Source organism: Rhinatrema bivittatum, chromosome 18, assembly GCF_901001135.1.
Source record: "Rhinatrema bivittatum chromosome 18, aRhiBiv1.1, whole genome shotgun sequence".
NCBI classification, from domain to species: Eukaryota; Metazoa; Chordata; class Amphibia; order Gymnophiona; family Rhinatrematidae; genus Rhinatrema; species Rhinatrema bivittatum.
This window is the reverse complement of record NC_042632.1, coordinates 48077018-48090243: the sequence shown is the minus strand read 5'-3', so window position 1 is coordinate 48090243 and position 13226 is coordinate 48077018. Positions and strand designations below refer to the sequence as shown.

The window sequence follows — 13226 nt, the reverse complement described above, 5'->3', positions numbered from 1 at the left end:
CTCCCTTTCTGTTGTCTTGTCCCACCATGCTCACACAATTGTTGTATTCTCAACGGTGCACAGCGAAATTAAGCCTTTTTTTTTTTTTTTTTAGTAGACTGTTTGCTTTTTCTGCTGCGCTCTAAGATCAGATTGCACTCAGACAGCTCCATAAAACAGTTGTCCAGACAATTAACAGAAAGGTACAGTGCAGGGTGATCCGCCAGCATTTCCAGAGAGACAGTGATCTCTTTTTATAACCAGTCTGATTTGTATCTGCAGAAATCTGGTGTTTTTTGCAGGCAGGTTTCACTTTTCCATCACCCCGAGTGCTATAGGAATCACAGAGACCGATTCCTTAGGGATGTTCCAGTGCACATATGCAGGTCCTTGTCAGCCAGCATATTGGAAAACCTGAACTTAAGACCACTTATCGATAACCTGGCTGCTATTACAGTTATACCGTCCGATTAGCCCATGAAATGCAAATAATGCCAATGGTAAACGGTGAAATACTAAACTGGGCAGTCAAAGAAAATGTTTGCTGGGGTGGCGACAAGGAAGGAGGAGGATATGTCCCTTCTGTAGCCTTCTTTCCTTAGCAAGGATCCTCGCTCATCCCCTCGCAGCCTTGGTTTGCGATGGCCCTTCTGTAGCCTTCTTTCCTTAGCAAGGATCCTCGCTCATCCCCTCGCAGCCTTGGTTTGCGATGGCCCTTCTGTAGCCTTCTTTCCTTAGCAAGGATCCTCGCTCATCCCCTCGCAGCCTTGGTTTGCGATGGCCCTTCTGTAGCCTTCTTTCCTTAGCAAGGATCCTCGCTCATCCCCTCGCAGCCTTGGTTTGCGATGGCCCTTCTGTAGCCTTCTTTCCTTAGCAAGGATCCTCGCTCATCCCCTCGCAGCCTTGGTTTGCGATGGCCCTTCTGTAGCCTTCTTTCCTTAGCAAGGATCCTCGCTCATCCCCTCGCAGCCTTGGTTTGCGATGGCCCTTCTGTAGCCTTCTTTCCTTAGCAAGGATCCTCGCTCATCCCCTCGCAGCCTTGGTTTGCGATGGCCCTTCTGTAGCCTTCTTTCCTTAGCAAGGATCCTCGCTCATCCCCTCGCAGCCTTGGTTTGCGATGGCCCTTCTGTAGCCTTCTTTCCTTAGCAAGGATCCTCGCTCATCCCCTCGCAGCCTTGGTTTGCGATGGCCCTTCTGTAGCCTTCTTTCCTTAGCAAGGATCCTCGCTCATCCCCTCGCAGCCTTGGTTTGCGATGGCCCTTCTGTAGCCTTCTTTCCTTAGCAAGGATCCTCGCTCATCCCCTCGCAGCCTTGGTTTGCGATGGCCCTTCTGTAGCCTTCTTTCCTTAGCAAGGATCCTCGCTCATCCCCTCACAGCCTTGGTTTGTGATGTCCCTTCTGTAGCCTTCTTTCCCTAGCCAGGATTCTCGGTCGGCCCCCTCACAGTCTTAGTTTGTGAGGGTGGAAATCAGCCGGATCCCGACAGACGGCTCAGCTTTGCGTCGGCTTACAGCTAAACCAGCCCGGAGAAGTAAGAGCCAGGATGCATGACTTGGATGTGGGTCCCATGCTGTTCCTGTGCAAGGCTGCTGCAGTAGTGCTTTGCCACCTAGTGGACATGCACTAGAGGAGCCAGAAGACTTGTGCAACATGCATAGCATTTAGGGATGCGCACTGGAGTTTTCATCAGGGCGCACTGAAAAAAACCAAAAAAACAAAAAACCTGAAAATGGGGAAAAAAATGTAAAAATGCCACGAAACGAAAACTTTTTGGCTGCACATCCTCGCTTAACAGCTTTGAGGCAGGACAGAGCCCACTCTGGTTGTTTAAAGAGCTGCAACAGAATAGTGCCCAGGAGCAGAGGCATCAGGGAGATTGGAACAATTAAAAGTAGTTACCCCACTGGCTGGCCAGGAGGTGCAGTCGGCTGAGTATATGGCTTTTAAAGATTTACAGAAAAGTTTCTTGCAGGAGAAATGAATAAATGTTCCAAGATGGGATATGAGCAAGTAAGTAGGTCTGAGGGTCCTGCCAGGACATCACTGTTGGCATTGCATCTCCTCAAAGAAGTTTGTCATGAGGGAACCAACTGAAGTAAAACACCTGAACCGCTATGGATCAGGTACCGGTTAGCTGCAGAGAGATGATGTGGCACCACAAAAATAAATAAATAAATGATTTTGGTTTTATGATGAATGCTGTCGCTCTTTGGGTGAAAGTTCAATATGCGACTAAATCCATGGTGAGTGGGACTTCCCTTTTTATACGGGGGGGGGGGGGAGGAAATGCTTAAACAATACGCAGTCCTTGATAGGCTCTCTGTTTTGTGCGAGCTATTAGGTTTCAGCTGTTGCTGGCTGCTATTTCTGTGTTTTTACTGTATTTTAGAGAGAGACTGCAGCGACGTTTGAGACATTTTTGGCCTGTTGATTTCGAAATAAGATAAGGCTAGAGCCCTTCCTAGCCCCCTCATTTTGACATCTGAGTGCGTTCGGGTCTTGTATGCAGTATCTTCATTTCTCCTTGTTCTACGAGTACTTGTAACTTGTAGTTTTGGACTGACTCGAATTGCCCTGCCACCAGGCTGTACAGTAAATGCTGCCATTCAGTGCCTCTGTTGCCAAGCTTTTGCCTTTTAGATGGTTCTTATCCCTAATCCTTTGCTGGTGGAAACTTCTTCGGTTCTCTTTCTAACCCATCTTCTGAGACCACCTTCTCTCCTCCTGTTGCTCCATTGCTCAGCTCCTTCCCAGCTGCCACATTACAGGGTCTTGGTTTGCCACAATGTAAGATGAATACTTAATCATTTCCCTGTTCCCCGGAAAGGAAGAGAAGCCGGAGTTTGATATATCATGGCCCAAACTCCTTTATTTTTGGTTTTTATGCCCTTACAGCACCTTTATATAATGTTTCTTGGGAGAGCAGTGCCGTGATGGATCAGATGAGATCACATGACCGTGAGGTGCAAGTCCTCATTGCACAGGCCCTTATCTTATAAAACAGCTAGTTTAATGGTTTTCTTCAGGCAACATAAAATGCCCGTTTTTGTAAGTACCTTAAACTAATCCCAGAACTGTGGCAATGCTGCTCGCACATCACTTCCAGAGTGAGCATGAAGCTGCCGTGGCTTTGTGCTAAAGTCTTTTGCTCGTGCATCTAATGGACAAAACGGAGTTTTCTCAAGGTTCTCGTGCTTTTCATTGGCCGATCATAAAAATTCTGCTAAGAGTAGGTTCTTCAAGAACCAATGTGACTAAGGTTCCTTCCTACCGGGTGATGATGACAAACCTTGGAAGAGGCCAGTTACTCTTCCATGCTTATGTTGGCCCAATAAAAGGTATCACCACCACCATGACCGTGGTGGCTTATTGCTTGCTCTCGTTGTTCAGCTTGGTGTTGTCTTTTTATATCTAACACATGTTTTCTTTCAGCCAGGTGTTAATGGAATAGCTCCCATATTAAAAGCAGTGGGGGAGCTGAGAACAACACATGCATGTGTGTAGGTGTGTTTGGATATGAGTGTGTTAACTTACAAGGCTAAATTTCTGTTGCATCTTCTCTTCCTTCTGCTCCTGGTTTTGTGTCCCCCTGCCTTGCCCGTTCTCCATTCTGCATGTCTCTGTGCTCAGATCCTGGCTCGCCTAAGAAATGCCGAGCTCGCTTTGGCCTCAACCAACAAACGGACTGGTGCGGCCCGTGCAGGTGTGTATCTGAGACTCTCCTGTCTGCTTCTGTGGCTGGCCTATGTTTTGCATGTATGCTCCTTCTAACAGCAAAGGCCCAGGCTTGCACTGAGAAGGAAACCAGCTGGAACTGCCACGGAGAGAGGCAGGGCTACATCTTTCTAGCTTAGAAAGTGGACTTTTTTTTTGGATTTCACTAGTGTGCAAGTAATGCAGCTGCTTTCAACCAGTGAAGACCATTTCTGAGTCTGACCGAGTATGTTACCATGAATCAGTTTCTTTAAAAAGGGAAAATGAAAAGGTTTCAATTTGTGAAAGAAAAGAGATCATTGAGGAGGAAACTGGCAGTAATTCAGAAGAGTGCACCAGGCACTTTTGTTATCCACTTCAGCAGCAGTGTTGTGGTCCAGAAGCAGATAATACTTTTCAATCAGATGGCCTTTATGGTAAAGTTGGGAACTCAATCACGCATCCTCCCCACACTCCAGCCTCCCTCCCAGCCTCCCTCCCCTTATAAGCACTGAAACTTGCTGGGCAGACTGGACAGACCAATTAGGTCATTGTCTACCCTTCTCATCTACTTCTGGTAAATGTACTGTAAAGTGAGTTGATTAGCATGCACATTAAGGCACGTGTATGTATGTGAAAAACAATGCTATGACGATAGGCTCTCCCATGCACGTTAAAGGAATCTGAAAAGATGTTAGTGTGCGTGCACCGAAATTTGTATGTCCTTGCATACAAATGAAGGCATGTCCTTTGCAAAAACAAGGTTGACAAACTCTCACTAAATGGTAAGTTACTTTCTATGCTATTAAGTAAGCACTTGATAATTGGATGCTGTTACCTGCTAAGACCTGGTGCTAACAGACTAACGTGAGCATTTTAATTCATGAGGGAAAGCTAAATCGTATGATCATACTAAACTTGAGTGGGCTCACCTAGCTGGAAAGAGAGCCTGAAACATGAAGGCTTTAGCCAGGAGATGACTCTTTACAGCTCTGCCTGTAGTCACTTGAAGATTAATACATTTGACTACGCTTTATCAAAACAAAACACAACTAACACTTTTTGCGAGAAGATTACGCACACTCATACCATAAATGTCTTCTTACACAAAACACATCATGGAGACTCTTCAAGCATTGCTTCACACCTTAGACTGTACCAGACATGGAGGTGTCATACTGGTGTGGAAACAGACAGGGTCCAAGGTACAGGCATGATTCTCCAGGTCAATGCTGTGGTCAGTCTAGCCACTGAGCAAAGCAGGCATTCAGAGATTTTATCCTCAGCAGTAGTGTTTGTGCTGGGGGCCAGCCCAACTCTCTGCCTAATCAGAAAAGCAAGGAGCATTCTATGAAGGGTGCCTCCCTCCAGGGGCAAGTCACTAGACAATGGGCCCCCAATGCCTTACCTTCACCATCCAAATATACAAAGAAAGCTTTCACAGGGTGCCAGCAGGACAGGAGAGAGTGAAAGCATGGCAGAGAGAGAGAGGAAGAGGTGACAGATGACACACTGATATACACTTGAGCACTTACATTTATTAAAATTTATAAATTGCAAACACTAAAAAATAGGTCTAGGCGATGAACAAAAGTACATACATAAAACTTATATTAACAATGGCAAAGATAAATAAATCCACCTTTCTTTAGACAAGGCACATATATTTCCAAGAAATAAGGGCCCAAAGGTCTTTTCTTTCATTGATATGATTAGTTAGGCCAAAGACTATTCTTGGCATTCAGAGGCTTAAGGCTATAGAGCAGTCTAGGCCTCATAAACATTTTTAGCCAACCTGTTTTGGTTTGAGTGCAGCGTTCGTGAGCTTTGAGGCAGTAGCAGACTGGGTGGTGCATCCTTTGCACTGTGCCCTATAGGGTGGCCATAGAGAAGAGAATGGTTAGGTGCCAATGCCTTTCTGAGTTAAGGTGGCCAGATTCCTCCCTTCTGTCCCCAACTTTATCCTCTCACAGTGCTCTCTGATGATCTTTACTGACACCCAAGGCAGGTGCTTCCTGTCTGTTTTCTGCTCTCCTGGCCCTCTCTGCCCTGCAGTGTTATAGCTCTCCTGTCTCTACCCACCACACTCGCAAATGATCCCCATGTACTAAACAGTTGCATAGCAACTGGAAGCCAGCAGAAGGGGTCAAGAGGAAAAGAGAGCTGACCATGGTCAATTTAGCATGCTTATGCTATTTACCTAATGCACAAGGACAAGAACAGCGTTAGCATGCGGGTTTTGTTTTTTTACTACAAATAAGCTAAAATATTCACATCACTTTGTTACTGGGCTTTTTAATGTGCCCATTAATTTGTAAGCCCATGCTGAAATTGGTTTTATTGCATAGGACCCATAGATCTTAGCAACATATAGGTTTGGGATATAGAAGAAAAAAGCTGCTGTCACCATCCTATCTTATTTTAAGTTTGTTCGTTTGTATGCCTTCTCTCTCCCGCCCTTTCGATTGCTTGCTTTGTAGACTACAAAGGTAAAAGTTTGAAACACCCCGTAACACATTGCTGCCGTCTTCCTCTTGACACTCAGTCATGACAGACATCACCATGTACGAGATTTGCCCTTCTTTCTTGCATGGATTTTAACCAAGATTTGGCTCTATTTAAAAAAAAAAAAAAAAGACAACTTGAAAGGAAAGCTTGCTTGATGAGGGTAAGCTCTCCCTCTCTCACAGGTCAAAGTTTACAACCTTTATGGGTAGGGAACCTATCAGATGCTGCTCCTGAACACAGAAAATATTCACTAGCCCAGTTGCTGTTAGATGTGGGAGTTTCATGTTTAGGGAGGTGCCATCATTTGTTTCATTTAGTTTAGTGTGTGCAAATAAATAAATAAAATGAAAATTAGTATGTCAAAATCATGTCAACACAAATGGAAAAAAAATAAATTAGTGCCTGCTCAAATAAAACAACCCGATGAAACCAAAAAAGCAAAGCACGTGAACAGTGTTTTGGCTGCATCTCCCTGGTGGTGGTTAGAATATTTATTCAGTTTATGCAATGCTCTTATTTAAAACAAAAGGCTTTTGCCAAAAGTCACGAGTGAAATGCATGGCAGCACAGTATATGAAAGAGCAAGGAAATGTACAGGAATGCTGAAGGCTGCAGCTGGCCCTTTCAGCTGTGGTTTTTGTTTTAGGCAGTTCGCTATGTTTGGTGCTGGAGAAGCGGGGCTTCCTTGGATTGGTACGGTGTGGGTATGTGTACGCATGCAACCATGCCAGTCTCTTCTAATGTGACCTCTGAAGAAGGGACGGCCCATGCTCACACATGCATCATCATCATCGCTGGATCGCTGGAGAATGTTGGTGGGTTTTGCCTGATGAAAGGAATCAGAGTCCGCACAGACACCATTTTGCTTTTTTTTTTTTTTTTGTGGCAGCGACCTGATTCCTTCACTGTGACGAGCCACTGCTTCTGCTACCCGCTGGTAAATGAAGCAAGCTCTGAATCCTGGCAACCCAAATCTCCATCAACACCTACTGTGGAATTTTGAGCAAATCCATTGTTAGGCTTAGGCTATTGTGTGAGGTGAAGTTTAATGAGGATGTTTCATCTCACAGAAAGGTAGAAATACCAGTGAGCAGAAAGTTACTCATCAGGGCTGGCCTGCTGCCTTTTATTATTATTTATTAGCCTTTAAATTCTGCTTTTCTGGGCAATCAAAGTGATTCATAATAAATACATCAGCAAAATAATAAATGGATAAAGCCCATATCATTATAAAATAAAATAATTTATATAGTACAGTGATTAAAATAACACATGTCCTAATGTAAAATAGTAACATCACAACTTACACCAATCCTAAAGGAAAAATAAAGGAAGCAGCTTCTCTAAGCACCTGTGCTGTGCATTGCCATGCGGAGGGACATGGGTTTGTTGCTGGGGAGTGGGGGAAGGGGGATCCTAGTCAGCGCACAGAAGTAACACTTCGTGGTCAGATTCAGCCATTTTTACTTAATTGTCTGGTAATCCTGATCTCCAGTCAGCACAATGACTACCAAGAAAAGAATCCATAGCTCGTGTTCATTTCTTCTCTCTTATGATCACAGTTAAGAACGTTTCTCTCTTATTAGATTAAGTACTTCCTCTCAACTCATTTAGTCATGAATCTACAGGCCGATGCAATACCGTGCGCTCAGGCTAGCACATAGGTTAAGCTGCGGTTGGATGCACATTTTGGACGCACGTCTATAACCCCGGATGCGATAAGGGGATCACCGCGTCCAAAATGTGTGACCAAACCAGGGTGTGGCTAATAGCATTCGTCACATGTAAATGCCAGGTTGAGGCTTTTAGCTATTAACCCCTCCCCCCGCCCGCTGTAAAATCAATAAATAAATAACTGTGCACCTGACGTGCACATTTTAAATCTCAAAAATTAACGCCAGCCCTGGAGCTGGCGTTAAGTTTTGAGGAGCCTCAAACGTTGAACTAAAAAGCAGAAAATACTGCTTTTCTGAGATTCCTCCGACTTAATATGGTGGTGCACAGGCTAGGGCAAAGGATGCTCGTTAAATTGAGTGTGTGTTTTCCTAACTCGTGCACAGCCACTTCTCCTGGTCACAAGATGCAGAGGAGGCGCTAGGGACGCACAATTTCCCCTAGTGCCTCCTTTTTAACGCAGCGGCTCATTTACCTACAGCATCGTATGCCCGGGAGAGGTGGATGGGCGAGTGTTAGGAAGGCAGGTGCTTAATCATGAATGCCCGTTTTTTTCCCGCATGGATATTGTATCGGCCCATGCAAACACCCTCCCCGGCCAGTTACTTGTATTTCCATCTTTCTATTTGCACTGCCTTTTTCTTAGGATGATCACGGAAGCCTTTTTCCATTTTTGCACTGGTCCTTCCTGGCACGCACAGAGCAAACCCCTTTTTTTTTTGCCTTCTTTTTGGAACAGTCTGGAATTGGAGGCATTCCGGTGGGGAAAAATGTTGATTGTCTCAGGGCGGAGCACTACGATCCAGCCCAACTGCGATTATGAGTTAAGTCACGAAAACGGTGGTATCTACAGAGAGTTAACGTAGAGCGTCAGCCCTGCTCGGGCAAGACTGAGAAAGCTCAGAGTAAAAGCTTAAATTGATTAAACAATACCCCATTTAAAGCGACCCACAGGGCTACTTTCTAATTAAAGAAGTGTAGGCTTTCATTTAACTTGAATTATATGCTATAGGGGGGTTAGGCATCACATGCAATTGGATACCTCATAAAGCACTTGCTTTTGGTGCACTGATATTTATTTATTTATTTAACCGTTTTATATACCGAAGTTCTGGTAACAAAGTTACTAATCACTTTGGTTTACATTACAACAATTAAATTGACAGTATATAGAATAATGTCTTACAATGAACAAGGAAAATTGAACTTGGAAAATAAATAATAATAATAACTTACAAAGAGCAAGGAGAGTATAATAAATACAAAATATTTTGAGGAAAAGTGAATATAATTGCTGGTGATGACAAAGTAGAGAATTATGACAACCGTCATGAAGTTCAAAGCTTGGTTATTGGGATTAGGATTAAGAGAAAACTTGGTTATTGGGATTAGGATTAAGAGAAAGCTTGATAGAGATTAATATCAACTCCCTATTAAAGGAAGTTGTTGAAATGGGTTTTTTAAGAGATTTCCAGTGCTATATAATGGTGAGTGGAAGGACACTGAAGCCCGGATTTTAAAAGGCCTGCGCGCGCTGTGTGCGTTTTAAAACCGGCCTGGCCACGCGCACAAGTGCCAGGCCTTCCACCACCGGGTACACTGTCCCGATGACTCGTGTGCCGGCAGCTGGCCGGCACGCACAACTTCAGTTCCAGTCCTGAAGTAAGTTCAAAAACAAAACAAACAAACAAAAAAGATAGATAGGAAGAGTTTGAGGGAGAGAGTTTAAGGGTACATTTTAAGAGGTGTATGTGTGGGTGGTTCCCGCCTTCTCAAGTTAAAAATTACTATTTTGTTAAAAAAAAAAAAAATCCTCACCCAGCAGTTAATGGGCTCAGGTGCCTATCAATGAGCTACTACTAGCCACAACTTCGTGTTGCTCATCTAGATCATTTCTCTCTGGCACTGCCCTACCAACATCAAAGGGCATAGGAAAACAGGTCCTGGAAAGAGGAGTTTCCTGTTTGCTGGCAGCTGGTATTTGCTTTTCTTTCCGGTTTTAAGTCTGTGTTTAAAATCTTATATCCTACATTCTAAATGCCAATTATGTCTGCTATTATTATGAAGCACTATTAAAACCTTTAGATTACTGAAAAGCAGGTGTATGTTTATATCTATATATCTATGTATGTAGATCTAAGATTCAGTGGGGAAGTGTGCAAGAGGGATTTCTTCAAAGAAGCTCTACGTAGGAGTGTTTACATGCTGCCACCTTGTGGTCATTGCTGTCACTCTGCTTTATCATGTAATGATTTTATCATATCTTACGCTGTGGTCTGGTTTAGACAGAGGCCTGTGTAGGGTTTTGTGGTGTTGTGTTGTGTTGAATTGTCTTCATCCTTTCATCTATGAAATGATAAACTCACCCTTTATTTACAGATAACTCTCTTCACTGTTCTTAGGCGGAAAAAGAAGTGCATTCGGTACTTACAAGGAGAAGGCCGCTGTCCCAGCCCCGTTTCTTCCGATGGAAGTGCTCTAGACTCGCCTCCGTCTCCTCTGGATGCATTCCACTCTATCCCACTGCCTTCTGCTTTCACGCCCAGTCATCTTGCTAGTGCCCGCAATTCCCCCCCTCAAGGACAAATCCATCCTTACCTTGTTTCCATTCACGTCAAAGCCGCCGCCACCACCTCTGAACTTATTGCTAACTGCCCTTCCACAGCTCAGCCCTCAGGAGCGGCAGACAAGGCCTTGCCAACGGCCAGTGCCACAGCAAGAGGAACATAGTGCCAGATTCCGCACTGTGTAAACTGCAATATCTACAAAAGGCCTTTGACACTTTGCTTCTGTGAGCATTTTGGACACCTGTTAGAACCGTCTGGAAACAGCGCAAGAGGGCCCATGCTGCTGTTCACTGCAAAACTAGATTTTCAGAAATTATGGGAAACAGAGCACGTGTCCCCACGTCTCAAATGATTGAGTACTCAACGCAGTTTTATTCTTTGGTAGCCGGGGAAGTGACACACGTAGTGTAGATTAGCAGGTGCAGGACCCTCAAAATTAAAATTACAGCTACAGTCAGACTTCTTTCCTCTGCACCGTCAGAATAAACACACAAAAGACAAGGCCTGGTCTATTGCAATGGATTGTAGTACCACCGAAAAAGCATGACCTCCATCTAAAAAGAAATAGCAGCAAGGCTTTTTAAGTGCCAACTTCAGCTCCGTGCAGCAGAAGTGGTTTTGAATTTAAATAAGCTCTACCTGTCTTAGGTTTAATAGGGCTGTTGCATGCTGGAGTTAGGTTGGACCATGGCATGTTGCAACTCGGTTCTTGGCTGTTTTGATAATTTTAAAGCAGAGGAACTCTACAAACAGGCTTCAAGAATATTTGGACAAAAAGATGTGAATTAATTTGCTGGCAGACTGATGCCTACTGACAGGAGCAACTATTGTTCACTACTCCCACCGCATATAATTTCCATTGCAGTACAGAGAGCTCTTTATAGACGTGTCACGTCATCTTACACAACACCCATGTGCTTCTTGCAGTATATGAACCTGGAAGAAATGGTTCGGGGTTAGCCACATACAGGTTTATGATCTCTCGTAGTTCATATACAATTATTTATTGACATTCCAGTGAACTTAGTTGGTCTTTGCTGTTCTGTCTATTCATAGTAATCCCAATTATTTGAGCAAGAGCACATCTTAGTTTTACTCATCCGAAAAACAATCTTATCAGCCAGTCACCCTAGCAGAGGCACAAATGCTTTGACCTGATCCTCAGAAGTAGCTGAGATCCAGCATCCTGCAAACTCTACCCTAGATAAAGCTCGTGAGCTGCAACAGTGCCATTGTGTTCTGGGACTTTTGCCATTTTTCACGACTGCCCTGCTATCACTATGGAGCCTCCTGAAAGCTAACCCAGGGAAAGCGAGAAAAAAGAAAAAGTAAATTAAGAGAGTCACATTTTTAGATTGTCTAGCAAGGGCCAATGTCTTACTCTGCTCCGACTCCTTCAGAATGTGAGCCTGTGTTTTCTGTCCTACGTTTCAAGAAAGCCTTCTAGAACGCCAAAGATGAAGCAACATCAAAGACCAGCGAGTCCTGTTTCTTTCTGCTTTACCATATATACCAATCTGAACTATTATTACACTGTATCAAGCAAGAAAGCTTTTTTTAATCACCAAAAAAAAGTCTTTTCATAGTGTAAAAACTCAACAGTATTTTTGTATTTTCTGATGGTCATCTCAAAATGAACTTTTTTTTTTTTTTTAACTTGCTTCTAGTTTAAAACATGGCAACGAGGCAGGAACCTGCTGTGCTTAACGCATCTGCTGCTATGTTGTTTTTATGTCTAGGCCTGTAAGCTTCCCCCACCTCCTAGCTGCTTAAAGCATCCCTGAAACACGTATACTCCATTTAGCTTATCTGTTCTTTAGGCTGGTTTAGACACCGGTTGAGAACTGTGCATATTATGTCCCTAACAAGACATTGCATTAGTGATGCAGTGCCAGCTGCTGGCACTGGAAGATCTCTTTCTACTTTTGTTAAATAAACCCTTCATGCAGTACTCTCAATCCCAGCTGCTGCAAATGATGCCACCCTGCTTTGTTCAGCTTGCTGTACACTGTAATTTAAAATATTTCTACTGGCAGTAACATTGAGGGAAGTGATTTTAAGACAAATGTTAGTGCCAACAACTATTTGTACCAGTAAAATAAAACCAAGTGTCGTCCTTCTAGACTGCTAGAAGGCAGAACAGAAACCCATCCCTTTTTTATATCAAAAGGCAATTAGAAATGCTATAGGAAGTGTTATTTCTTTGTTACTATTGTCATGTTTTTATATTTTGTATAAGGAGAACAATGCTCTTACATTTTGGACTTTTATATGATTTTAGTTCTCAATTAAACTTTGCTGTTTTGAAATTTCTTGTGAATGTGGAAGTCACTGAATGAGCGTGTCATTTAAAAAGCTAGATGTGGCAAAGCAGTGTTTTGCAGCTGCTTTCATGGGACCAAGGAGAAACGTCCTTACCTGTTTATTTCCTTTCCATGAGCCCTGCCATGACAAGGGGGTTATTTCCCCTACAAGCACAGGGAGGCAGACAACACTCTCTTTTCCTGTGTGACATCACAGTCACTACTTAGGAGGTGGTGCACTCAGCAGGAATCCAGTACAGTGGTCCCTTGACTTATGAACTCAATTGGTTCCAGGGGGCAGGTTGTAACTCAAGTTGGTTGTAGGCCAATCCGCCCCTGGTCTTGACTTATCGGGGGATCAGGCATCCCCCGGTGGGCCGATCACTCCAGTCACGTGGTCTGCCATGCGCGGCCGTGACAGCCGCGCTCGGCAGACCACGCGATGTGTCCTGGGCCGTGAATACCCGGGCCAGTCCGACATCGTGAATCCGGCGCTGGTCAA

At 44.0% G+C, this 13226-nt stretch overlaps 1 protein-coding gene across 12 annotated transcripts in view; it reads left to right on the top strand.

The window, feature by feature from the left end:
• The window catches only part of TCF7 (transcription factor 7), a 115384-nt gene extending 102660 nt beyond the window's left edge, over positions 1-12724 (top strand). For 11 of the 12 annotated variants that reach the window (XM_029583797.1, XM_029583791.1, XM_029583796.1 and 8 more), the window contains 2 exons: positions 3610-3682; positions 10257-12724. In XM_029583797.1, coding sequence (XP_029439657.1) covers positions 3610-3682; positions 10257-10584 — 401 coding nt within the window. In that variant the 3' untranslated portion in view covers positions 10585-12724. The remainder of the gene's footprint in view (positions 1-3609; positions 3683-10256) is intronic. The other variant, XM_029583801.1, reaches the window with a different exon arrangement.
• Positions 12725-13226: the final 502 nt, after the last annotated feature.